Genomic DNA, 27,662 nt, shown 5'->3' with positions numbered 1-27,662 from the left:
CTTGAGTTAATATGAAAGGATACTAAGCAGATGCTCAGTCTCTGCTGCAGCTGTCTTAGTTTTCTCAGGGGAATCTGAGAACGAAACCCTCTATGTCAAGGAAATTCCCTAGCAGTGTAAAGCCAAACTTAGGACATCCCTTCCCTGGCTTGTTTTTGAAAATCTCAGTCTGCTTGTAGGCTGAGTCTACGACAATTAATTTTAAGAGTATGTGAGTAAAAAGCAGATAAGGTGGCAGTATCTGGAAACACGCTTTGTAGACAGATTTGTCCATCGTGATACTGAGTGTGAAATGTGTCCCTGGCTTCTGGCTTGTAGTCCCCTACATATAGGCATGTATCTTCTACTGCTACAGTGCCACAGCCTCACTCCTGGGCTGTGATTACTCATGGCAGTTATAGGTGACCTATTGACCTACACTCGACCCTATCCATTTCTGATACACTGACATGATTAGTGCATGGTGCAGGAGTGAGGCTGAGGTGTTGCTCTGCAACCTTGCCACCTAACAGAGACCATGGTCAAAGGAGCTTCCTCTGGCTGCAGACTGGCAACTCTCCTGGTTTATAACCTGTCATACCACCACCATAGCATGTGCTAGTTTAAGTCCTATATAACAAACTGAGACCTGGCTTTGTCGAGACTAAGTGCTCCTGTTTCCTGCTGTTCTCCTCTCAGGACCTAGCATGTGGCAGCTAGGTGTCTCGTGCGATTAATGGGAAATATGGGAAATACAGACTACAAGTCTGTAGTCTGCAATAAACTTTTCATCCCTCCCCTCCTTCTGATTTAGGAAGTACTTTCCTGCTGCTACCTATGGCCGTTCCTACACAGCACTGTACTGCTTTCTGCAGCAAACCAGTATCTGCCCAGGTTTTATTAGCAGAACTCTCCCACTTCCCTGACCCAGCTCTGTAACAGCCAAGAGGGCATTCAGTCACCAAAAATGGTCTTAGTGTCTGTGACCAATTAACCTGCAGATCAAAATGGAGCTGTTCTATTTTTTGCACATGAAATCAGAAGAAATCAGAGATGCAGAACACAGCTTAGAAAGGGACCACAGTATAGCTTGTTCCCGAAAGGCTCAATTTAGTGTTGCATGTATTCGTTTTCTTCATTTTGATGGCAAATGGCTCTAGTTCACTTTGGTGAAATTCCTTCTAACATGGTAACTTTGAAGACAATTCATCATCATCATCTCCCAGGTATCAGAAAGACACACCCTTGTGATAACAACTGAGACGTAGGAACACCCTCTTTAGGAAGGTAATATACTCGCAAGAGGCTTTTGAAAATCAGCACCCTGTAACTTCAAGAAAGAAAATTAATAAGACAAGACAAGATTAATCTTACCTGCCTTTAAAAACATACAACACAGATGCCTACATCCATGCTAGTCATCTACAGTCCCTTTATGTTGTCCAGAAGAGAAGCTGTCCCTCTCAAATTGATTCCCTTACCCATTTAGACCTTTGCCATGGAAAGAGATGGTCTGTGCTCTGAAAGTGCCTGTCCCTCCCTGCTGACTATGAAGCTGGATAGCTGGACAGCTGAATTTATCTCACACCTATATTTGGTTTACAGAGATTGCTGAAGCAATGATATCGGTTTGAGCTGAGCAGAATCATTGGCCTTTGGAAAAATTCAAAGAGTATGTTTTAGAAATGCGAGCATGACAGTCTTCAATATTGTTATGTGTAAATAAAACAATTCTACAGATTTCCTTATATAAAGAGTCATCACAGAATTTGTTTGCTGAGGTGCCAGAGCACCTGTTTGTCCCTATTTTAAAATGTCTCATTTGGAAAGAATTTTAATGATAAACAAACACACACACACAAAAAAAAAAACAATTTAAACATTTCCCATTAAGATTGTGCATGTGAAGAAAGCTCTAGGGTTTTTCCTTTCTTTCCTGCAGTAGTTGAGCAGTTTAAGCCTCATAGAACAGCATGTTGATGTTCTGCTCAGAAGAAGAGCTGACAGCCAGGAGGTGAAAATGCCAATGAGTATCTTATCAGGTGTTTTTCACAATAATGTCAGTATGAATATAGCATGGATTTCTTGATTTTTAGCAGAAAATACCTTCAGTATGCTAATGAAAATCCTATTGATTTTGAAAACATGTTAAAAGATGTGACTAGGCACACATTTCTAGAAGATGTTTTTCACTATTCTTTTTGAAGGCTGTATGCTAAGGAAGCTTCTAGTAACCACAGAAGTGCCTTGAACGTCTGAATGCCTCAAATGTGCTGAATACCCTTATCTTTACTGTCAGGTGAGAGAATCCAGTGCCTTTTAGAATCACATCAATGCTGTAAAACATAATGTCTTTTTATTACATATTTAGGTGCTATGTATGAGCCCAGTTTTCTCCATTGGTCAAACCTGTCACCTCTTAGCTGAGTAAACCTCATTCTCTCAGCAGTCTTGCTAGTCAACTGTTTAACGCAGAGCCTCTTAGTATGAAGGAACAGGTGACTTCCGTGAGCGTCTCTCAGTCTTGACTAAGTTTCATTTAAAATCATGCTGCAAATTCATGTAAGTGAATGAACTTCTGAACTTAGGTTCTGAGCCAAACTCCACAACTGTTAGATTTTATAACGTGATTCACTTGGTTGGAGCAGCCAGTTCCAATTCTGTGTGTGCCTACAGAACCTCAGACAAGTGAGCAGGATTTGCCCCTTGCAACTCTGTTACACTTTTGAAAAACTGGCAGACCTTCGAACAATTCTTTTCCTTCCTTCATTTCAGCTCAACCCCACCTGCAATCTGTTCTTTCCCCAAGAGGCCAAATCCAATTTCCTACTTTTCTGTAGCTTGGTTCTTTCTATACGGGCTTGAATCTTTAGTTATTTTCAGGACTTCACCAACATTCTGACTTTCCATAACAGCCCAAGGAGGAAAACAAAACAAAACTTCATTACTCATCATTGTGCAAGATCGATAAGCTGAAGAAAACACATTGCCCTGTTTTACTTAATTAGCAGAACATCTCCTGGTATTAGGAAAGGTAATTAGAAACACTGTTTAATTACACCTTATCATTAAAGGTTAAAAGTACTCTATTAATTCCCATCTTTGGACTGCATTTGAGCTCAAGAACACAGTTTGAGGAAATAGAGTTCCAGAGGCATAAATGTGGTTCAGTTTTTGATGGGCCAGGTCCTTCTGCAGTGACTGGAAAAAGATGCAGGAAGTAAAGTATGCCAGTGGAAAGCTCCCAGAGCGTTTCCTTTGATAATAAGGTATAACTGAGTGTGCCGTGCCTCCCTCGAGGGTCCTGACCTGGGCTCTGGTGCTTTGTTATCAGACCCAGAATCTAGGTGACACCTTATTAGAGTCAGATAAGAAGTTTCAACTGTTCTAAGTTGTCTTAGTTTCTCCAAAGCATTTCTGGACTTTGAGTATGCAAGTTCCTTAAAACACAAATCAAAATCCAAAGGATTTCTTTTTGGTTGACAAGACAATATAATTTGATTTCTCAGCACTAATCTCATATATGGATGCATATGGATTTTAATATGTGTGTGTGTCTGCATGTGTTTATATACATATATATGTATAGTATAAATGTACATATATAAATAAATATAAAAAATAAAATAATAGTGCCCACGTCAAATGAATCCTTCATAATATTCTTGAACTAACTATAGAGTTGTATAAAACCGGATACTTACAGCTGATAGTTTGTATATGTCCTGATGATGAAAGATTCTGGTTGGAGCCTATGACTGTACCAGCAATATAAATATTGCATCAAAATAATATTTTCAGCTTATGTTCTTTAAGCTGTAAGACACACTAAGAGTCCTCAAAAAAGGTGTGATCAATTAATTGGAAAAACCTTCAGAGTATAATTCTGATGGATACATATTGTGCTCTATTACTGTATGTAGGATTTGTTATGAAAATGAGATTCATGCTAGCTTTGGGGATCAATCTTACATTTCTGTGCTGCCAAAAATCATATTTAAAGTGATAATTCTTAGATGCAGTGCTGCTGTAAGATTGTGACTCTCTGCAGCTTCATTCACATGGAAACTGTTCTACCATTATTACCAATGAAAAAAATTGAGTGCTTATGCTAGAATTCTTTTGAATAACATTTTCTTCCTGTGTTTACAAAATTATTGCATCTTTGGCCAAAAAAGAAAATGAAATTAAAGCAAAGAAATTTACTACATGAGACTATATCATTGTAATGGTCTCTTGTGATCTTAAAAATATTATGATGAATATATGAAAATTCTTTTCAGTATTAGTTAAGGGAGAACAATTCCAATAGATGAAATTTTGAGCCACGTGAACCTATGATGTATTTATGATGCAATAATCCAGATGTGCATAGTGACCTGTGGGAATGTGGACAGTGACTGTGCATTTTCCTAAGGCAGGAGGAAATAATTTCTGTAATTAGTGTAATAGCCTGGGATTCAAACAATTAAAGTGTATTCCTCCTAGCTTTATTGAATAACTTCTGGAAATTATGCCACTTTCTGGGTCTCAGTTTCTTCTTATGCAGAGTAGGGTAAATATACAGGTATTCTTTTGCTAATTTATTAGTTACAAGCCATTACAAAGAATCCTGCATGGTTTTAACATGGACTTTCTGCAGGTTTTCATAGTATGACATCCAGATCTCTTTGGATTCTTTAAATATTGTAAAACACTTCTTTTTTTGAAGTCATAATTGAGTTTTATTTCTGGAGGTGTCAAACTTTGCCTTTTATTTTGCTGTCAATTAGGTGTGCATTGTACAGAAGAGAGACACCAAGAAAATGTATGCCATGAAATATATGAATAAACAAAAGTGCATTGAGAGAGATGAAGTTCGAAATGTTTTCCGGGAGTTACAAATAATGCAAGGTCTGGAGCACCCTTTCCTAGTCAACTTATGGTAAGCAAGTCTTAAAAATTCTATAAGGGATCTATTGTTATCTCCATTTGCTGAGTAAATTTAGGCTCTAGAAGACTGGAAAACTGGAAAGAATGAAATAGTGATCTCTTTTTAAAAGATATTTAGTTTTTCCTAAGTTTTATTTTTCATAAATATTTTAAAGATGGCCTTTTTTGTTGCAATATTCAACATTCCTTTCACTTTTTCATTTCTGGTTTGGGTTCTCCCTAAATTGTTATGGCAGTGTGTGGAGATACATTGTTCTGTCTAGCTTTATCATTTGTTTTTGACAATATCTGGACTAAACAACTGATTTAAGATGGTGGACTATCAAAACCAACTATTCGATTAGAAAATGTCTTGAGTTGATTCAGAGAAATTTCAAAACTCAATTTCTCTTAAAAATGGTAACAGGGAATGACATGAAAGCATCTATTTGTCACCTGGAATTTCTCTTATCTTCCCAGTAGTAATATCTGAATGCTTCAATCGTATATGAGTGTGAGAAATTATTGGTCAAGTAATGGTTAGATGCAGCTATACCACACACTCAAAACATTTGATGGCTTTTATTTAGTGATAGTGCTAATGGGGTGCAGACTATCTTACTTGATGTGGAGATGACCTATATCATTTTTTAAAAATGGTATAAACTATTATGCTATGAGAAGTATTCAGTTAATGAATAGCTTGATTGTCTGCAGATGTTCACAATGCTAATAGACCTTCTATTTTGTGAGTTTTTGGCAGTCTTACTAAAGTTTAGTGATCAACCTACATTCTTTTGTCTGTCCTTTAGCTCTCCCTTGACCTGTGCTTTTGAGCAATTTCTTGTTGCCAGTTTAGCACTTTTCATGAACCAAGAGTCAGATTGTTGTCAGCACAGCTTTAGTTCAATTGCACCCACTTACACCAGCAGAGAACTTGATCCCAAAATTCGTTCAAAAAGCTCCTAATCATATACACATCTCAAGTACTCTCCACTTAACACAGAGGATGACACCTGAGCTCATCCTGTATCTTTGTCTTTAACAGTCGGTAACTGTGATACAAAAATTTCTCACTGTAATAACCAAGGTTCCAGCAACTTGTACTATGGGGATTTCTTCACCAAAGATATGCTGCTTTTGTGCTTTGTAGCCTATGGGTTTTTCTTTCATACATTTGTTTAATATCTCTGAACCCATACAAACTTTTGTTCTATAAAAAGAGGTGGCAAGGATTTCGACTGTATGACTAGACATTGTGCAGACACAGTCATAGGTTGATGTGACCTACAGGATAGTTTTTTAAACGTAACAATGCTGAAGAATTAAAGATCAAATATTTATTGTGAAACAAGTTGTATGCTATATTTCAATTACTGAATTATAATAGGCTAACAAATATTCTTTCTTATTTTCCTTTGTTATGCAAAGTTCAAACATGGAATAGATGATACTTTAAAATGTGTTGGGTTTGATGATGATTTTCTTGCAAATAATTAATGTATTCTTATGCTTCTGAGATACAGTCCCAAGATCTCAAGTTTCAGATGCCATACATATGTACATGTTCCAAGAGTAACGTTATACTCTAAAATTAGCAAAATGTTTCAGGAAAAAGAGATACTATTCAAAATGCATCACTGCACTAACAATGATCTGCATCCAGTGCCTCTAGCAATGCTTACAGCTGATCAGACTGTCTAGGATGCTTATTTTGGACGGTTACCAATTTTTCTTTGAAGGCAATGCACAGAGGAGGCCTTTCTACCACATCAGATCACTTAGTAAATGATAGGTCAACTGTAACAGATGGAGCCAAAAGTACATCACCTGCATTAAATCATGTGAATGGCTCAGAGGCCGAAGCTCCTGTCTCACACTCACCATGGTTGTTTTGCAGGATTGCATATAAAAAAGAATGACACAGACTATCCTGAGACTTACATCCAGATGTAAAAATAGTGCCTGCATTCTCGGACTATCTTGCCAAATCATGCCATTTGCTCATACAGTTATACAGCCCTTGTTGCATTAGTATCTAAATGCTTCACAGCCTGAAATGTTTATGTAGACATCATTTGGTTCTCCTTAGAGCAAAAACATGACTCTGCAAAAGTGCATATAAGCCAACAGATGAAATAACACCCAGGACCATTCATGCATGCTGCAATGTGCAGCTGGAGCAGCCCTTGGCACGCACCAGGCCCACGCGAACCAGCCCTCTCTCAAACAACCTCTGGGCATAGCTCAAGAGTTATAAAGTCCAGAGATCGTTGTAGTGTGGCCAGCCTCCATCAGGGTCTAAGACTTCCAATTATAGGCACAAGCTGTTCTGTACCAGCTGGCCTGAGCACTCAGGAATGTTCCCGAAGAGTTTAATCTACTGGTATAGCCACAGAGCGCCTTGAACAGCACAAGGTATTCAAGGGACGCCTCTTCATCCTTGCAATTGAAGGTGGGCAACTGTCTAGCTAAATCCTGGGTAGATCATTCTATTCTGAGATTTAGCGACCGGGACACGCATAATTAGAGCTGTAGACAATTCTCAGAGAATAATTACATTGGCAAATACTTATTTGCACCTAAAGTTTTTCTCCTCAAAGATTATATATTCACATTTCCAGTAGTTCAAAGCCATGATTCCAGAGTGAGAGGCTGAATGTGCACTTTAACCTGGGCAAGTGCAGCAAATGAAAGAGTTGAGCCCAGATCTGCCCTGAAATAGCCTCATCTCACAGAAAATCTTGTTATTTGTATCATGCCCATAGTGTATTTCTATAAAATGCACTTAGAATAATTCTGATCTATTTCTTGAATTCTATACTTGCAGTATGTTATTCTGCACCTCAGAACCCTCCATCTAACTCAACATTTGCCTGAAATTCAGGATATTCTACTCCTTGTTTTTACCTAATAACTTCTGTTGTTGAACTACAACAAGGGCAAAATACAAAAATCACAAGTGATCTACAAATACCAGTCAGGTCTGTTTTAACAGCATTAAGTCTTATGAAGCTCTTAAACATATTACATATATCACATTTATTTATCCATTCAAAGAGCATTTTATTTGTTTATTTACTACCATGGAAAATGGAACACTGCAAATAGAAATGGAATATTCCTGTTAAACATATTTTATGTGTTCCTAGTAATAACCTTTTAAAATAATAGTATTTATATTTTTACTGATTGTTGGTAAATTAACAGCCTACTTAATGCATTTGGACTGGCAGTTTAGATACAACAATAATTTACACTGGATTATTATTATATTAGCAGGAATCCATGAGATTTCCTCTTATGATTCAATTCCTGTCATACCAATGGAAGGAAATCATTGAAGCGGCATTTCTGTTGTAGTAATTGCAGCTATGTTTGTGTTTCTTTTCTCTGAGTCAGATTTTTTTTCTGTTCATTTTGTTAATTGCTCTGTAAATGTACAAAGGGGCTGTTATAGGAGGCCCTAACTCTAGCGTATTTCATAAACTGAAATATGAATTTAAAAAGATGTAATTATGTCATGGTGTGTGTGCCTGAACTGAGCTGCACAGGTCATGTAAATGTTCAGTTCTTTTTAAACTAGGCCATTTTGGGTTAATCTGTCTTTCTAGGCTCTATCACACTTACTGAGGTTGAGTGTTAGTTTTCAGAAATCCTACCTAAGCTAAAATTTTAGAGAGTAAAACTCAGAAATCCCATCAGCCTAATAAATTCAATGACCATCTCCCTGTGCTGGGATATCCAACATTGCCCACAGGTATTCAGAAGTAATTATTAGGAGAAAATATGTACCAGTCTGCCATCTGGAGCTCTATTGCAAACCACATTTAATCAGATAGGCAATAACACTGTGCCTAGATCCTTGGAGAAGTCATAAATGTAGTTGTAGGCAGAACTCAGACCAAGACAAGTAGTAGCGTGCAGCTTTTCTGAAATGCTTTGTTTTGCATGCTCGTTTTATGTTAGGCTGTCACTGGATAAAAAACAAAAGCAGATTTTAGAGTAGGATCTGTAGTAATAGCAGGATCTGTAGTAGGATCAGTAGTAGGATCTGTAATGTGTTTGCACTGAAAACGTTTTAGTTTTGTGGCTAAGCAGTCTTGTAGTCTGTGAAGGATGGAGAGTTTAGAGCCCGCATCTCCTGCTTTCCAGGTGAGCATGCTGACTCTTTGCCTAATACGCAAAACGGGATGGCAGTGCTAACACCTTTACTGAAGGAAATGTATCTTATTTGCCCCTTGCAATCTCAATGAAAAATAGTTAGCTGGCTGGACACACTCTGAAGGTCTTCAAAAATATCCGCTTCTCTCCACTGATTGGATAAGGAAATTAACAGCTTATTTTGGCTGCAGTAACCTTTGCCTTGCTTCCTTCTTCCCTTCCAAAATCCTCAGACACAAAAACCAAGACTTAGGCTTAAATATGTAGCCTGGATCTGATCTGCTATTCCTTTACCCGGAAGGAATATGAATCATGTAAAACTTAGAGAATTTTAATGTCAAAATACTTGAAATTTTTAAATAGCATTTTCTGTAAAATGTATTTCAGTTTCATCAAAAATTCTTTTTTTACTTTTCAATGAATTCAAATAAAATCCCTTATTTTAATTCATCATGTCAAATCCCAAATATCTATTCAAAAGGATATTTGGAAGAAATTCCAATCATGGCAACCTTTTCATGAGCTCACTGGACATGACTCCTGATCAGAATTGCTGATTTTCAAATATCTTTCATTCTAATCTTCAAATTATATAATAAAATCAAGCAATAAAAAATAAAATCAGTAAAATCAATGGTAAATCTCCCAACACTTCCTTGAATTGAAGAGAATACTAACCAAGTACTTTAATCTTCCTTTGAGAAATTTCATCATCAAAGAGAAAAGTTGGCAACTTAAGAAACAAACAAGACTGGAAAGTCCTTTAGTTGTATGTGATAACTGCACAAAGAGGGAATGAGATATGGGTAAGCAACCTGTCATCAATTAAATTCTTGTGCAGCGAAAGAGGAGAGGGAAAGAAGATAAACCTTGGACAGCAGGTAAATCTGCTGGTATCTACCAGTAATTCCAGCGTATACTAGGATACAGAACAGATAATATAAAACAACGGCAGTGTTTCATTTCCATAAGATCTATATTAAAAAGCTTTTTGAGGCTCATATATCTTCTCTGAGCTTTATTAAATTTAACTTTACAATCTGAACTTATAAATCATATTATTTGAAATATGAACTATCTTTCATAACATCTGACACAGAAAAGAAACATTCTTCTGTAAATGTTCATAATAGCTTGGAGGATAAGAACATTTTTCAGGAAGGATTTAGGGCTGATTTATAACCTTCATTTTGGTTTTAAAATGAAATTTTATTTGGAAATAAAATTGCTCAAAGATATTTGAGTCTTGTAGCCAGTCTTATCACCTTTAGAGGCATTTCTGATAGCAGAGATTCCTTCTCAAAATGAAAAGCAGTTCTGTTTTTTATTAGACCTTTTGTATGTGTCATGTGTACTTCAAGCACAGATGAATGAGCTGTAGAAATGTCAGCTACTAACACAGTCCCACCCTGAGACCACAGCATGCTCCTCTGAGCGCCAACATTTTATATTACATTTATCTTTCACTACATCCCTGGATGTCCTCTGGTGAGATGCATAGCATTCCTGAAAGGATCTATTTTTTAAATATCTTTCTTATATCATGCATTAGGACTGAGCCACGATTCACATACCCTATCTACCACTGTGGTTAAACTTGTCATTATTTTCACAGATGAGTAGATTGACTAGTTACTCTGAAAATAACATAGCTTACCACAAGAAACAGACTTTTTTGGCAAAAATATAGGTATCAAAAATGTATTCTCTGCTGACGTAGATAAGAAAGATTTATTTTCTGGACCATTCCTCAAAACCTGAGGAATATTGAAGTAATCTTTTTTTTAGTAGCCTTTCTTAAGGCTATTATGGCCTTTTTTAAATTGTCAGAACATTTTCAAAGGCAGCAGAGAGCGACAAATGAAGATTTAGTTTTGTCAACTTACAAGTCATTCTCCTAGTATAGCCAGAACAATATGCTCGATGTATTTAACATCCCATAAAGAAGGATTAGCTGTATTCTCCGAGTGACTCTATCTTTTGATATATTTTTATTTCTACTCATCACCCTCTGGAAACCCTCTGTCCTCCACAAGACAGATCTACAAGATTACTTTACTGCTACCAGCTAGAGTAGAGCAAGGCTAAGTTTCAAATCCAGTGAGAACTGGAAAAAATCAAGAGCACCTATCATGCCAAAAATGTAAATGTTTTGCATGCATGTCTGAATTCACTTAATGCCACCTGTCTTCAGACTAGATTCGTTGCACTACAGCTGTGGGTTATCTGAAACAGTTTTCATAGAAGGACCTTAAAGGTCATCACTACTTTTAGTAGTAGGTGGAAATCGTCCACACTGTTGTTTGCAGGGAAGGCTGAAGCGCAATTGCCATCAAAAGTGGGCAGTGAGTAAAAATGTTAACTAACTATCCAACTTTGTCATCTATCATTGGCCCAGATGTTGAGATGCTCTAGCACAACTTCAAAGATCACTCTTGGAAGAAGCTCACAAGCACCCTGGGGCCTCTTACAGCAGGAGCCCTCTCTTTAAATTCCTAGGGATTTTCTCAAAAAAAAGGGGGGGGGAGAGAAGGAAGAAAAATAAAATAAAAGAAATGCTGAAGAGAATAAATGATCAGTTCAGTCTCAAGGCTTGCAATGGATTGTTTAATGCACACACACACACACACACACACACACACATCACTGGAAGTTATCACTTCCCTGTGAAGGCACCCTTGCTAGAACAAGCTGGGAGAAATGACACCTTGGACTGCCCTATAACACAGCTCCATTCCTCGAACTGGAGTCAAAGAGGTGCATAAACCTACAAACTCAAGGGGAAAAAAAAAAAAAAAAAAAAAAAAAAAAAAAGAACTTGGCCAAGTGTAGCCAAGTGTATTCCTGATGGGTGGAGTTGAAAATAACCAATCAATTTGCATTTAATTACCTAGGGTGGAGGTAGTTCTGTTCAGTCTTAGGGGAGTTTGCTTAGTGGATGCAGGTCTGTGCAGCTCAGTGAAGTAGGATGTTGGGTTTGACGTTGATGGAGATGTAATATGGAGAGAAGATATTTTATAGGAGATAGAAAAATTCTTTCCTGATGTCCTGTATGACCACCTTTGTGAGCTTCATGATGTTTTCTACAGAAGACTGTAAGTAAAAGTCATGCTCTAACAGGAAAAGATACATAACATTTTTGGAAGGGAGGATTGTGAGGTCTCCTATTAGAGCACAGGTTGGGTATTTACAACTAGGAAAGTAAAGGCTGCGGGTGATGTCTGTCTTCTTAAAGGTCATGAAGCAATAAATCCTGACAGAATCTCTGGTGAGGAGAGTATGTGTCAGCAAAACTGCTTTTAGCTTTCTTCTTGCTAATACCCCTATGCCTGGTTTAGGGGAAGAAAGGCTTTTGTACTGCCCTCTTTGACTATATTTATACTGGCAAATTAGTTTGGGGGAATCCTCCTAGATTCTGGAACTCAGTTTTCCATGTTACTAAACTTTTACACCTGTTCCTAGTGTAGCTGTGGGCTGGGGTGGGAGTGCTACCCCAGATAAATCCCAGATGTAGCCAGAGACCACTCTAAACAGGCAATTTGCATGCAATCACTCTGTTCTGGAGGCTGATCGTTTAGTAGGTACAGACCAAGCTTTTCTATGCAGTTTGACCTCAGTGCTGGAGAACAGTCCCTGGCACATTTGATTATATATGATTCTTACTACTACTTTTGTGCATCTAATTGTGTTTATGAACTGTAGACCATGATTTTGGTGCCTTCTAGATATCATGGACACTAATTCCTTTGTAGGCAAGAAGACAATATAAACTAAGGGAGAAAGATACCTTGCAAGTTTGTCTTGCATAGACCTTAGGTGAGTGAACTGGTCTTTGCAGGAACCTCCCTCTCCCCTCATTGTAGAGGGAGCTATGGATGAGTACTTTCCTCATACAGCTAGATCATTTCATCACTGAATTAATGAAAAATTGGAATAAGAAAAGATATCAGAGCCTTATATCTGAGTGAAGAAGGAGAGGAAAAAATAGTTTCTACAGAACCTTAGAAAAGATAATAGTGAAGGAGAAAGAAAGTGTAGCAAGACAGCAGAAAGGGTAGGATAATTGGAAAAAGAGAATGCGGGAAAGGTTTGTTGAGAGCTGTAAATACTTGGGGTATTGTTTCTGGCTGCAGAAAGTATGCTTGAGTCAACATTTTGCCTATTTGCTGTGTTGATAAACCCCTGGATGCTTGTGTTAACTTGGAGCATTTGTCAGCAGATTAGCAGTAACATCTTAATTTACTGATGCAGTCTGAATATATGATCCAGCGTTCTTCATTTTGTGCTGATTTTAACACCATGAGATACTAACCATCAGTACCGGAATGCTACCTTGAGTCTACCTATATCGAATTGTGCTCTAGGGACTAATTGCTTCCTGTGAGGAAATCACCACCACCTTTAAATATATATTTTTAGACTTGTTTTAATTCTCTCATCCTGAAAGCATGCTGGAATTGGCCTTTGGCCTACTTTAAATTTTGATCTTTTTCCCATTTAGAATCTGCTGCAATAGGTATTTCATCTCATGCGTGTCATTGAAACCTGGGACCTTTCTTAGGAGCCTGTTTTCTGACTCATTCTTACAGAGATAAAGACTTATTTGCTGCTCTGTAATAAACTTTTCTCATAGAAAGCTTTCACTGCAAGAGGAATTTTATTATTAACACTGATGAAGTTCAAGCAGCAGGAAAATAATAATTTTATTTTAAGAATGTTCAGTTTCACTGTCAGGCTCCTCTTGTGAATTTGGGTTTATACTTCTCTGCAAAGCTGGAGCAATCTGCTATCCAAAGCAAGGCCTCATGAGCCTGGGGTTAGCCTTGGCCAGGTCCCAGACCTATGGTGTGAGAACGATCACAATAATCCTCAAGTCTGAGTGTGCAAGAGGCTTCTGCTGTTCCTATTTGGACAGAAACAGAGCTCCGGTGCTGTGGCAGGGGTGTCCTCAGGACAGTGTGCTGGAGAACGGGGTTTTGGTGCCCTCAGCCTAATGGGATGAAAAAGAAAGCTCTTTAGATGTAGTTTCAGACTATTGAATTGCCAGTTTAGGCAAGAGGTGCTGTACTTCTTTTTGCTTTCACCCTCTGTTTAAAGGTTAAGAACACCAGACGTGATAGCTAGTGTGTGTAATTAGGCCAATAACCAAGGTCCTGTAGGTAAAGTGGTTCTCCTAATCAGTGATAGAGTAATGAGTTCATCATGCAAATCTATTTTCAGGGAGACATGAGTGATTCTTATCTATGCTATGGAAACTAGAACTGCAATTAGCCTGTAAAAGCCTTGTTAGAGGCAGGCTATACAAGAGTAGCTCATCACTGCATTAACATGGCCATCCTCATGGAACAGCCATCAGACTGCAAGCAAAACTTGCTTGGACGTACCTAAAATAATACATAGGCATCCAGAGAGTGAATGCAAAGTAGATAACGATTACCAAATAAAAGTAAGTGCTTAACGTTTTTCCTGCAAAACCTTGGTAATGAATGTATCTTGCGAAGCAACATCCAATCCAAAAATGTTAAAATTGTTCTTGGAGGCTATTGATCGTATAATATGGGTTGGAAATTATTCGTGGTAATCTAGTTAAAAATACACTTGAGATCTTGACTTTTGAGTTCAAATGAGAGCCTAAAATGTATAGGTTAATTCCTATTTATTTTCTTTATTTGTAAGAGGATTGAGGTAAAATTCTGGATGTCCTTGTTATTAAAAAAAAATTGTTGAAACAGTAATTTATGTCTTCTTCAGGACATACGTCAGTGCTCTGAGGCAGATTTTTACCTGTCTTAATATACTAAGACTACTGCCAGTACTGCCAAATAACAAAAGTCTGAATTTTCTTTTTGCCCAAATGTTCAAAAGACAGAACATTATCTGAAAGTCTGACTGTATATATGAGAGATAACAAACTCTTGAGTGTAAGGCAATTTAAATTGTACATGATAACAATCATATCAAGTAGAGTGGTTTTAGCATGGTAAATAGTGGAGCTGAAATGAAGTGGTAAGTTCTATAATACATTATTGCTCTAATATTGCTTTCTTGGGGATCACTTGATTTAGTTCATCAAAGCTTATCAAAGTTTTCTTTTATTTTAAAAGTAGACTACAGAGTGTTAAAGTGGCAGCAATTCCAATTTTATTTAACAAAAATGATATTTATTATCCTTGTGGAATATAGTGATATTAAGCTGATACTAAGAAAAGATTAATCATCTTTTTCCTAAAGTAATGACACTTCTTCAGTCTAAAATTCTTATAGAAGAGACTAATTCCCATGCTTTGTAAGCACATGCTTCAAAAGGGAGGAATGAGAGTTTCTTTTTTTCTCCTGATGGACTCTAGTTGTACTCCTTACACGACCAAGGAAATCTCACGGGCTCTGAGGTAGTGACTGTTTAAATTCATCTGCAGGGCAGCTCTAGACAGGAGGAAAATGAGTTCTGCCTACCAAATTCTCTTCAACTAGCTAAACTGGAATCTATCCAGTACATGGTGAGTAACTTCTTTTTTGCAAAAAGCAGAGGTGCAGGATTGAGCCGTAAGGACAAACACCGGCAAAATGCAGCTAACAAAGATAAATCCTCTCCTTGAAGTTGCAAAGCTCTCCTCTACCCACCAACAGATGGGTTCAGAGATGTTAAACAACAGGGCAGGAGAAAAGAAGAAGGCAAACGGGAGTGGTAACGAGCTGGGTGCGTGAGGGTGCAAGCACTGGGGACGAAAGGAGAATATCCACCTCCCTCCCCTTCTGTGGGTACAAAACCTGAAACCTAGCCGCAGAATACTGCCAATACTGATGCATGAACCACTTTCAAAGGTCTGAACTCTTTTACTGGTGCTTGGAAATAAACCTGCCACTTGCAGATTTTCATGGCAAATAATTACTTTTTACTGATAATAAGTCATAAAAGTTATCTAAAAACACTTGGTGTCTGAAAATAATTTTTTCATGCCCCAGGTACTTTCATAACCTTGTTATCAAAATTCTGTGAATGCTTTATCAGACAATGCTATGCAGTGACTTTGCAGCTGCCTCTTTTTAATTCAGAGCCCTCTTCTAATAAGAGTTGTCAAGTTTTCTGATATGTGTAGATACTGTTAAGAGTCTAAGTATATTTAATAACCAAATATATTCCATGTTTTTTAGACAGGTTGAGTATCTACTAGTCATACTAGGAAGACTTTCAGGTGCTGAATGGGTGCTCAAAAGACAATTATGTATTTAGGCATCTTTATATTTTTAAAAGTATAACTTTATCTTTTTTTAAAAGAAGAAACAAAATACTGGCTCAAGATATAAATTTGTTGTTGAGTGTCAAGAGGAGAATGTGCACTCTTCATCATCTCAGAGTAGCAAAAAAGTTGATTTTATCTGAGATCTATCAGAAGAAACAGAGCGACTGCTTACAGACCTATGTGTAAAGTTTTCTCTGTTACAACCTGAAAATTCTGCAATATTTAAAGACCAAAATATTTAATTCATCTTAAACTAAGGCATTTAAAATTGTTCACAGAATGAAATATCCTTTATGCATAAATCAGATTCAAAACCAAAATATTCCTTCATGGAGTGAAAATAATTTGAAAATAAGAATGGAACAGCCTATTGTAAACTGTAGGCATTTAAAAGAAAGGTATTTTCTGACACTTTATGAAAAATTTAAAATATAGATATATTGTCTAGAAATTAAAATATTAACATGCAAGGGGGCTTAAACATGTCAAGCTGGTCTCAAACAACAATGACAGTACTTGTCATGGAACTACAGATGTCTTCATTTGATTACACGGGATTTTTTTTTCCCCTTTTATAGAAAGGTAAAACATTGTTCTTTTCCAGCCAGTACAAGCAGTTCTGTAGATGTTAGATAGTATCAATTTCACTTCCCCAAACAGCTTTATTGGAAGATCCAGAATTTACACATGACCACTAGCATATTTTTGCTGGATCTGGGAAGCTTGATATGGCAATGTTTGCGCTTTGCCATCAGCCATAATGCAACATGCCTGCATTTAAGAGGTTTATAAGTACGAGTTTAGACAAGCTACACTATGTGCTGTCAGCATACTATCGTGTTATTGCTGTTCCACCAAAACGGCAGTATCCGGTGTCTAGCAGACCTCCTGCTGACAAATAAGGCAGAGTCAGATGTTGATCCATGTTTAGGACCATTAAACAGTACTAACGATATGGTGTTGTATTCTGACACTTGTTTAAGTGGAAACAAGAGTTCTTACTGTATGTCAAAACTAGCATTAGTTATGAGGTTGTGAAGGTATAGAAAGACAGGTAAGCAGGCTTAAAGGTTGGGACACTGATTCTAGGTACATTTCATTATAAGTAATAGTTCTTGTGAGCATGTCTGAAGCGTTCACCTCAGGCCTGTGGGGGTGGTGGGGAGGGGAAGCAACATTCCTTCCATATCTCAAGTAAAAGGATCCAAGGTGAGTGTTTTCTCTGGGAAGCTCTGTGGCCAACCAGTCACAAGGCTGAGGCGGTTGAATAGCACAACCTCATTCATTCAAGGTGTATGTGTGGCAGGGGAAATCCTAGACTTGTGATTTTTTTTGATGTATGTCAGTGCTGACAAATCGCATTTTCCTGTTGGCACTGCTCTGCCATCAGTTCGAGCTTGCATTTCATCATTAATCAATTCGCCCCCAAACTGTGCATATTGCCCTTGAGTTCCTGGACGACTCAGTGGTGCAGCAGTCTCTCTTCCTGACCAGTCACAGCAGGCCTTACCCTGCCTGGCAGGATCACCAGTCACTTGTGTTGTGCAGGGAGCATCTGCTCAGGTACCATCATTGGATTTCTTCTCCTTCCTTCCCACACTTCTCCCAGGAGTCTTGTGGCTGGGAGTCCACTTTGTTGTATGGTGGCTGGAGGCATCTAGTGAACTTTTTATAGCTGCTTATTTTATTTTGTGAAATGCAGCTAGCTAACTTCAGTGCTTTAGCTCTCTTCCTTCTCCCCTTCCCCTGGTGAATAATTCAAGAATATCTTAATAGCATTTTGACATGTCAACATCAGGATGTCCCTGTCAACAAATAGAGTTGCCTGTGGTGACTTTTGCTTTCTGTCTGGTACATTTCATACCAAGTCCACTTTAACTTGCATAACTAGTGGCAATAGCTCATACTTTGGTTGAGGTGAAATATCTTTAGTGCTATCACAACCTTTGACAAATACAGCCTGCTTTAATGACGCTCTGAATTCATTTTTCTGTAACTGCTTACTAGAACAATTTCACTTCATTGCCTAGAATGTCATTCTTTTGTTTTCTTTTCTCTCTTACTTGTGCTTTCTCGAGGTGTATGAACTCTTTCCTGCTGATGAGGGAAGAATGGTGCTCTTCAAATTGCTCTCCACTCTCTCCTCAAGCAGAATATCCAGGCTGCACAACACCTTCTGTGCACTCGCACAGGCACAGCCTGTTTCGAACCGAGTGCTGTCAGTAGCTGCAGAATAATGGAGCTGTCAAACATAATCAGATTGGGAGGAACAGAAAAGATCATCTAGTTTTCCAGAGCTATGCACAGAGGGGGACAGAAGTCATGGTTGACAGGTTGATAGTACTGGGCAGCTGGCGCTTGGTGGTTCTTACAATGCTGAACTGTCTGACACTGCCTGTATCAGCAGAAATAGATCCTCTTCGTGGTTGAACTGCTTTTTTCCTTTCTTCTTTCTTTTTTTTTTTTCCTTTTTTTTTTTCATTCAGTCACTTATGTATAAAGTGATCTAGTTTAACCTTGGAAAGATGCTTCTGTTTTACTTTATTCTTTCACAACTCCCAGTGGAAGTGGAAGATGCAAACTTATAGTGAAACTAAATGATACTGTCTGACAAGCTAAGATTGGCGTCATAGAGTCTGGAATGAGTGGTAAAGAAGAAGAAATCCTATTTGTTCATTGACTAATCCAGAAAAACCATTGCTTTTTATGTGTCCTGTACCTGCTCTTACTTGGAGAAATCAGTTAAGCCTGTAGGACTCTGACCTGTGTTCTCCTCCACCCTCTCTCACATTTCCCATGAAAACAGAGCCTTAATCAGAAGCTGTAGTAGGAGAGCAAAAGCACGATGCGTATCATCATGTCTGCTCCTCTGCGGTGAATCTTTCTTCTTTTTTGAAGAAACTCTGATACTGAGTCTAGAAGAGAAAGATGTGCCTGTTCCTATAACACTGTTCAAACATCAAGTCTCTGGGAAAAATCAGATCTGTAAGTAAAGGGCACAGACATTATCACAGCAGATGAGTGAAGGAAGGCAGGCGACAAGATAGTGTTTAACACAGAAAGATCCTTCTTCCTTAACTGTTTAACAGAAGGGAGGAGCTAGACTTTCATTTGTGTGCCCTTCATCCCCACCCCTTCTGCCCAAATGATACTCTGGAGGAAAGATCTCGAGCAACCAAAACTGTGAGAGAACAAACTGGATTTTCAAGGCATTGTTCTGAATTTGGTTAAATGGCTTCAGAGGGCAGAAAGTGGGTAATATATTTATTTCTAAGACGTGCCTTGCTCCTCTCCACCCTTCCCCTGCCAGGTATCTACCCTTTTTTCTCTGTCATTGAAGTGAACCTTGGCGTGTATTCCTGCGTTGCACTCCTCATCACTGCCTTGACTCTTCCTTCATTTGCCAGTGCCTGTGCTGTGATGTCTCCTCCCAAGGCAACCTGCAAGGCAGCTACTCCTCATCTAGATTGGCTCTTACTATTGTCAAGCAATTGCAAGTCTTCAGTGACTAAATCAAAGGATGGCTTAGATTGACCATTTGCTCTTTAAAAAAACAACAAAAAACACCTGGGGGAAGTCTCTTCTCTAATCTTGTGCTTCTGACCTCACTTTTTAAAGCAGCGATTCTTAAATCATGCATTTGAAAAGCATGTTGTGCATGCTGCCTTAATGCAATAAATAACTGCCTGATATTTCTGTTGTGCAGAAGATACATGGGACATTAATTAGCTTCCATTGTTTCTACGTCTTTAATTTAATGTAGGTTTCCATGACAGCAAAGAGACAAATCAATCAAAGCTAGTAGTTAAAACTGACAATTCACATTCTGGTCACTAGCCTAAAAAATGTGATGTACATTTAAATAATTAGACTGTCTGCATGCTTGGTCACATGTTATACTGCTGCCTCTTCATTTACAGCAGTCTTCTGTAAAAATACAAAATGTTATGGGATGTTGATCTACAACTCAGACTTTGCTATTTACAGAGCAGTCTGCTGAAATCAAAGATGTTTATCTTACAGATGCAGTAATAGCAGTAATAAACAAGGAGAGCTGTTATGCTATGCCTTGACTATATATTTTTATGATAGAAAGTTGTATATAAGGCTAGTTGAAAATAATTTTAACATAGAATTTATCAAAATGGCATATTGACTTAAATATTTTTCTTCTAAATCACTTCCTTTTCCAGTAAAGTTTCAGAATATTCAGGAAGTTCTTCAGTCTCTAATGCTGGCCCCATTCTCCTGCACACTAGTTCTGATGCACTTACTTACTAAAATAGATGAGAGAAGTTTAGACAGAACTGAAGACCTGATCTCTCTATATATATATTTCAAGAAAGATTGTTTACTTCTTCCCGTAAAAGTTTTTTTTAAGAGCTTCTTAAACATTGATTTTTATATTTCTATTTTAATGATTTGTGTTAGCCTGTATCTCAGATATTCGAGACAGTTATAGGCTTCCCAATGTAGAGCTGTAAAGAAAGTGAATCTGAAGGATAATTAGACGATAAGTTTTCATAAAAGCTGATAGAGAAGTCTAGGCACAGTAGAGGTTTGAATACTCTCTGGAAACTTGCGGCCAACCGGATCTGATCTAGTGCTCCAGTATGGAAGCCTTCTCCAGAACAATCACCTGATCTTATATTGAGCAGTATCTCCCTCTTTAAAGTGCTATTTTTGTTTTGAGTGATTGAGAGCACCGACATATTTTGTTGAAATGAACACGCGTAGGTGACCTCTTCCTATTCTTAGCTGCCTTTCTGGAGCATCGGATTTGTTTGGATATGTCTCCCAAATAGCTTAACGTATTCAGATGTGAGGTATCAGATCTGTGTCTCACTGCCACAAGTCAGAGAAGCTTCTGCTATTTTTAAGAGAAATTTTATGTAGCAGCACTTTCGAAGTGGACAAATCAGGGCTAGACACCTGTAAGGCAATTGTCGTGTTTTATGACAAAGTAGGTGAGTGCCTGATTCAACTATTCAGCTTATCCAGTTGAAGAACATGTAGCAGCAGCTGGACAGAGACCTGACCTGTCTCTGGGTTGATATGACCTCCTCCTAGGCTATAGGCAGAAGCTGCTCCGGTATTTTCTCCTTCTGCCCTTCCCTGAGCACTTTTAAAGGTAGTCTCATGGATGTCTATGAAGGCTGAAACAAGTGACCATGATATGCCTTGTTGAGCACAAGCATAGGCATACCCACTGTGCTTCTCCAAACTGGTACTGTGTTTATGCATAAGAAAAGAGATTTCTTTCTTATATGGCTGCGGTAAGAGGAATAATGTGACAAATGATAGAAGACCGCACAGCTTAAAAAACAAAGCCACTGAAAAGCAACAAGATACATATTCAAGAGGGGTTGGAGTAGCAGAAAAAGGAATTGATGTTTTCCTTTAGGATTTTTGAGGAAACTAAATACAGAAGACTGCAGTGCTGCAGTGGAAGAAAAAACAAGCACATGTCCAGGATTCTCGAGACGAATGGCCTTACTGTAAAGTTTAATCAAGTAATCATTCCTTAAGGAAAATATCAGGCACCAATAGAATTTTTCTCTAACTTTTAAAAGATCTTTGTGCAAGAAAGGAACCTTGATAAAGAGTCACTAAACAGAAGTTAAAACCAGTCTGTTTCCATAACCTTGTTCAAAGTGTTATATCAGGAAGAGCAAGGAGTGGGGGAAAGGAGCAAAGGAGCATCCTTGGCTCTTGCCCCAGTAACACTGCACCCGTGCCTTAACTTGGCAAATGAGCAATTTCTAGATAGAAATAATGGGTTGTCTCAGAGATGTCTGGAATACTGGGAGCAGTATATGACTCTAATGCCAAAGCAGTCCTCTTGCTCCTGTTACCAATTTCAGGAGAGAAGTGCGTTGCCTGTTCAAGAAAATAAGGCCCTTGCAAACCCTGAGGATGGATGGGTGGATGAGGTAGCTATGTCAAAACTCTGAAAATGATTTTGGTATGTAAGGATGTGACGAATGGAAAGAATCACAAATCAAAGTCCAAACTGAACTTCCTGATGCAGGATGTATTGGAGAATTAGGTCATTACAAAAAAGAATGGGTTGAATAGAAGTCTGATTAGTGGAAACAGTCTGCCTTCAAAGAGAAGGAATTACAGGCGAGTGTTAGATGATGTTTCCTTATTTGAGGAGATCATCAAAACCCTCCCACTCTTTGGCTCATCTTATTGTAGAGTAATTCTTTCTGCCTCCACCTCTATATTCTGCTGATATAATCTTAGTGTTAGACAAGTAGCAAGCCTCTGAAGAGTCACTAATGGCAATGATAATGACGACAACTAGCCTCTCTAGAAATGAAAAAGTATAGAAGGATAGTATAACTTATCTATAAAGGGACATGGAAAGAGAGTCTAGAATCCTGTTCTTCTGGATCCGGGGGTCTGGTCGGACAGCAAGCACATGGAAAGGTTTACAGAGTGTGGTAGTGCAATGCGTCTATTAAACTACCTCAGAAAACACAAGCCCCTCTTAGTCTCTGTTTTAGGACTATAGAATAATTGAGGTTGGAAGGGACCTTGGGAGGTTTCTAGTCCAAGTGCCTCCTCAAAGCAGGGCCAGTTATGAAAGCAGAGTACGTTGCTCAGGGCATCATACAATCTTGTTTTGAAAACCCTAAGAATGGAGGCTGAGCAACTTTCCTGGCTCAGCTAACTAACCCAGAAGAAAAGTAGCTAATGAATGAGGCAGAAGCTTTAGTTTTTATTTTTCTGTGCTGGTTGCACTTATAGTTGAGATTTCCAAGTCAGACAAGTTGTTGGGCCTTATCTCTGTAGGGGTGTGGAGCTGTGTGATCACAGGTGCCACACATTCAGACAAGAATAGCAGAGGCCATTGAAACAGGGGGCAGGGAAACGGGAATGCTAAGCCCATTGGTAGTTTCTGGACGAAAGAGTGGATTTTCCTCAGTACTGGAAGGCTTCTATAATAAAAGAGTATGCAGTCTTCAGAGCCCAGTTTTTGGCTGCACATGCAGTCTCAGTTGACATTTTGTGCAAGTTAACCTAGGAACACTTTATTGCAAAGAGTTGTAACACACAGGCGTGAGCAGCATTTGATTCTAAGTAGCAAGTATACTATAGAGGGATGTGGTATATTCCCCCCCCCCAAAAAAAAAAAAGTGGGAAGTAGGAGATCTTAAGTACTCTGCGGAAGAAGCCCCTTTTCCTTGAAAGAGACAAAGCTCTATGCCATTAAGACAATAGGCTATCAAAATTCCATGTAAGAGGTAGCTTCTGCTGCAGTTATACAGTTTTAGCCTTTGACATAAACTAGTGTATCTTCTAAAGGAGTCAGCTGAGACAGAATAGTCTTTACCATGAAGAAAGGAGAAAATATGACAGAGTAAAATAATGCATGAAATATTTTGTAGCTTCAGCTATCTATTAATACTCAGAGAGTCTACTGGCAAGGACTGGCTTACTAACCACACCTGGCTTGCTCTGAATGGCAGGGAAGGCAGGCAACCAGAAGGGCCTGAAGAACTCTTCTGGGGCAACAAGCTTCTTTCAGACCTCAGCAGGAAAAAAAATACTGTGATGAGGAGAACTGGAAGTAGCTGTAGTCTGACTGGTGAGAGAACTTAGGATGTTATGACCATATGTCTTGTCCTTTTAGTCTGAAGATCTCCCCCTCATCTAAGTTGCAGAGGGTGGTTTTGCGTGATGAACTTCTTTCCACTCGTAATGTAACTGAAGTTAGCATCCCTTTCTTAAGAATCCTTGAGAGGAAATTTCCAGAATTTGAAACTGCTGAAACAATGTTTTTAGTTCTGAGATCAAACAATTAAGATTTTCGTTTGTGTTAGCTAGGTTAGCCTCCCAAATCCCAGAGGCTCATTAATTCAGATTGATTTTAGCGTAGAATGAACTGAGATGACCCAAACTGGAACTTACTGTTCCTTATTATAGAAATTCAATCATCATGAACAGTGGGTGAAGAGGTAAATGAGTTTATTATTCATAGCATACACGCTTCTAGTAACTAGATAGAGAATCCTGACCAAAAAAAAACCCTCAAACTCCTTATTGGCTGTTCGTGCTTACGATGCACTCATGCATGGCAGCACACTTTATCAGGTGCAGATTTTTTATGCTAAATGGGTGCTAAGCTTTGTGCATGTTTAATATTTGGCTATGTAAGTGACTTACGTACTGTGTTACCTAGTAGGCTCTGAAGTTACAAACTAGAAGCAACAAGGGGAAGGTGAAGAGATCTTAGCATGGGGTTACCAGCTAAAAGCTACAAGGTGAACCTGCAAATGTAATTTGTCAGAATGAAGCGGTGCAAAACCACGAGGACAAAGTTACTCGGGATACAAAGGTGAAGGCACTGCTGCAGCATCTTCAGGGTGTGAAGATGAAAGGTTGCCAGTGAAAGGCAGGCTACAGAATTGGAAATGAAAGATCCTCAGTATTATAGGAATTAAAGTACCTAAGGCACAATGCAGATATTATTTTGGAATCAATCTTCAAAAGCCTCCGAGAGTTCAGAGTATATTTCTTTCCGTGAGCCCTATGGACAACCCATAGGACCTATTGTGAATAAATTTGCCCCTTTCTCAGCCTACACAATGAAAGGCTTTAACCCTTATTAAGCAGCAAGCATGCTACAGTTCATTCTGCATATCTTTATCCTTTCAGGCATCCACTACTGATTTAAATGCCATTATGTTCACAAAAATCTCCTGCTAATTGCTAGTCTTAAATATTATCTTCATTATGCTTCTTCCAGCCACAGTGTTTAAAATTATTTGATCAATATTTTATGATGGTGACTTCTTTAGAGGCAGAACCACTGATTTTAATATTTTAAATCAAAGACAGAGAACTGTCACTATTCAACAACAGTAATTACCTCATCATAATTAGAGTTAGGCACTTAGTAGTAAGTAATAATGGTAAAATGCAAAAATGATAACAGGAGACTTTTATAATTAAAATTGCTAATAGCAAGTCATAAACAGTAGCAGCTGAAAGAGGAAATGAAAGCTGCACCTGTGGGGCACTTTCAGAAACCAAATCTTTCTGTTTAAATGGAAAGCAGTTCAGGTATCAAAATAATTTTTGTTTCAGAGAAATAGCTAACTAGAGAAGAAAGTAGCACCTCTCCTTCTTTCAGTGAAGCATGTCCATCAAATGAATCAGATTGTGCTTTCATTTCAGCTGAAGTTATTCTCTATAAGAGAAAAGAGAGAAGGATGCATCTGTAATATCAAAATTATTCATCCCTGGAATAGATAAAAGGTCAGGAGCTGACTGTGGAGAGAATTATTATTTACCCTTCAGGTAGACTTTTCCCTAACCCTTGAATTTTCTGAGCTTCAGAAGTCCACAGGTCAATATTGCCACGCACTGTTAGTGTGCCAGGTGCATTTGTCTTTCCTCTAAGTGTATGCCCTTTCCTGGGAACAACACACTTCCCTCCTCCCCCACCACACATTCACCTCCTGAAAAGTATTGCAAGGATCTGCAGGATTATTTCGCTTCAGATCCCACAACACTAGAAGCCAAATATATATGCAAGAAAGATGACAACTTCTGACTTCAGAGAAAGGATCTTGAAATTCAATGCATGAACTTACTGCCAGCAGTTTAGTAGCTATATTATTCATTATTTTTGTTTCACTTACAACGTGAACAACATAGAGCTAATTAAAATATGATATTTTTGCCTGAATTTTCCACTGCTTCAAGTTGTATTATAATTTCCATGTAGAACAAGTGTGAGATGCTTTCATTCTGTTATGACAGCATTTTTTCAGCAATTAACAACATTCATGGCTTCTTTGCACCAGTCATGGGGATTACAGCAGGTTAAAGATAAGGAAGTATCAGACCTAAGCCCCATATATTTTCTTTTGTTTTGTGTTCCAGCTCTAAGGGGGGTTAGGTTTAGCACAGCTGGTTAGAGCATGGTGCTAATAATGCCAGGGTCATGGGTTCAATCCCTGTATGGGCCACTTGTTTGAGGGTTGGACTAGATGATCTCCAGAGGTCCCTTCCAACCTTACTAATTCTATTCTGTTCTAAGTGAGAGAAGGCTATCTTCAAGGTCAAGTTGTATGAACAGATTTACATGAGTGTAGTTTTCTAAGTTAAAAAGTTTTCTCTAATTTTAATCTTAGTTCAGAATCATCTTCTTTCTTCAAAATCCAAATTCAGATTTAGATTATAACTGCAAGGTTACAACCTTGCACAGAAACAGGTTTTCTCTATGTTTCAAAGCCTGCTTTTTTCTTTAACTTGTTTTCCTACTCCTTTTCCTCTTGGTCTCCTGGGTGTTGATTATAAAGCAAATAGAATTTCTTGCTATGAAACCTAAGCTCTGCCTCAGAATTACACCCATAGCTGTCACCAACCAGCCAGTCTCTGTTTTCAGTAGATTCAGAGACATTTTGGCTGCAGATTTTTTTGAAGATGAAAGACATGAGAAGTACAAACATCTCTCCTGTGTGCCATTACCTGTAGTAGTCTGTAGAGGAGCCTCAGGTTACCCAAGCGTAACTGTCAGGGACTGACAACTTTCTGCCTCCTTTTTACCCACTCTTTACTCTCCTCTCCATGACTGCTTTCTCCTCTGCATTTCTTTTCTGATCTTTGTTTCTCTTTTAGCTGTTTACTCATATTACATATTACTTCCTTCTACTAAAACATTTTTCCAAATGTTGACATCAAGTAGTCAACTTTTGATGTTAATGTAAGCAGCTGTCAGTGTGACCTTCCATTCTCATATCTATTTGTAATTATTAATGTAATATTTTCTAGAATGCAGGAAAGATGACCTCCTTTACCCAATGCTGCAAGTGTCTTGCTACCCACACATCAGCTTGTCATACATATTTCCTAAATACGGCTATCTGATTAAAAACATATTGTGTATGGTTAGTAATTAGTTCTCACTAGCAAAGAATCTATTGAATGTGCAAATGACTTAAATATCTGAAAGATCCTTAAATCTAGTTTTAAAGATCCTATCACTAATTCTCTGTCCTAGCGGTTGTATCATCTTTGTGTTATTACTGTTGACTCCAAGGTATTGTGCCTGCGCATGGACTAATATGTCTGACTTTAGCCTAGTCACATAGTCTACAGATAACCTGTGATAGTTACATTGTTCTGCATTTTCTCCTACATTTACAGTTGATTTACATTGATTAAAAGTCCTTATTCATAATACGTTTAGTACTATAGCATTATATAAGCAAAGTTGCACAGAAAGTAACTTCTTTAATGTGGACAGGTTTTATGATGTCTGAAGCTTTCTGAAATTGTTTTGTTTTTGTGTAAACTGCTGCTGTTGCTGGTTCATGAATACTAAGTGATCATTATAGATATAAATAG

The 27,662-nt window shown here is 38.2% G+C and overlaps 1 protein-coding gene across 1 annotated transcript in view; it reads left to right on the top strand.

The window, feature by feature from the left end:
* STK32B (serine/threonine kinase 32B) overlaps nt 1-27,662 on the top strand; it is a 161,479-nt gene that overhangs the window by 35,194 nt on the left and 98,623 nt on the right. The window contains exon 3 of the mRNA XM_062574564.1: nt 4,752-4,903. Coding sequence (XP_062430548.1) covers nt 4,752-4,903 — 152 coding nt within the window. The remainder of the gene's footprint in view (nt 1-4,751; nt 4,904-27,662) is intronic.

The sequence above is a fragment of the Rhea pennata genome, chromosome 4 (assembly GCF_028389875.1).
Source record: "Rhea pennata isolate bPtePen1 chromosome 4, bPtePen1.pri, whole genome shotgun sequence".
In the NCBI taxonomy this organism is placed as follows: Eukaryota; Metazoa; Chordata; class Aves; order Rheiformes; family Rheidae; genus Rhea; species Rhea pennata.
The sequence above is the reverse complement of the archived record's forward strand: the minus strand, read 5'-3'. Positions and strand labels throughout refer to the sequence as shown.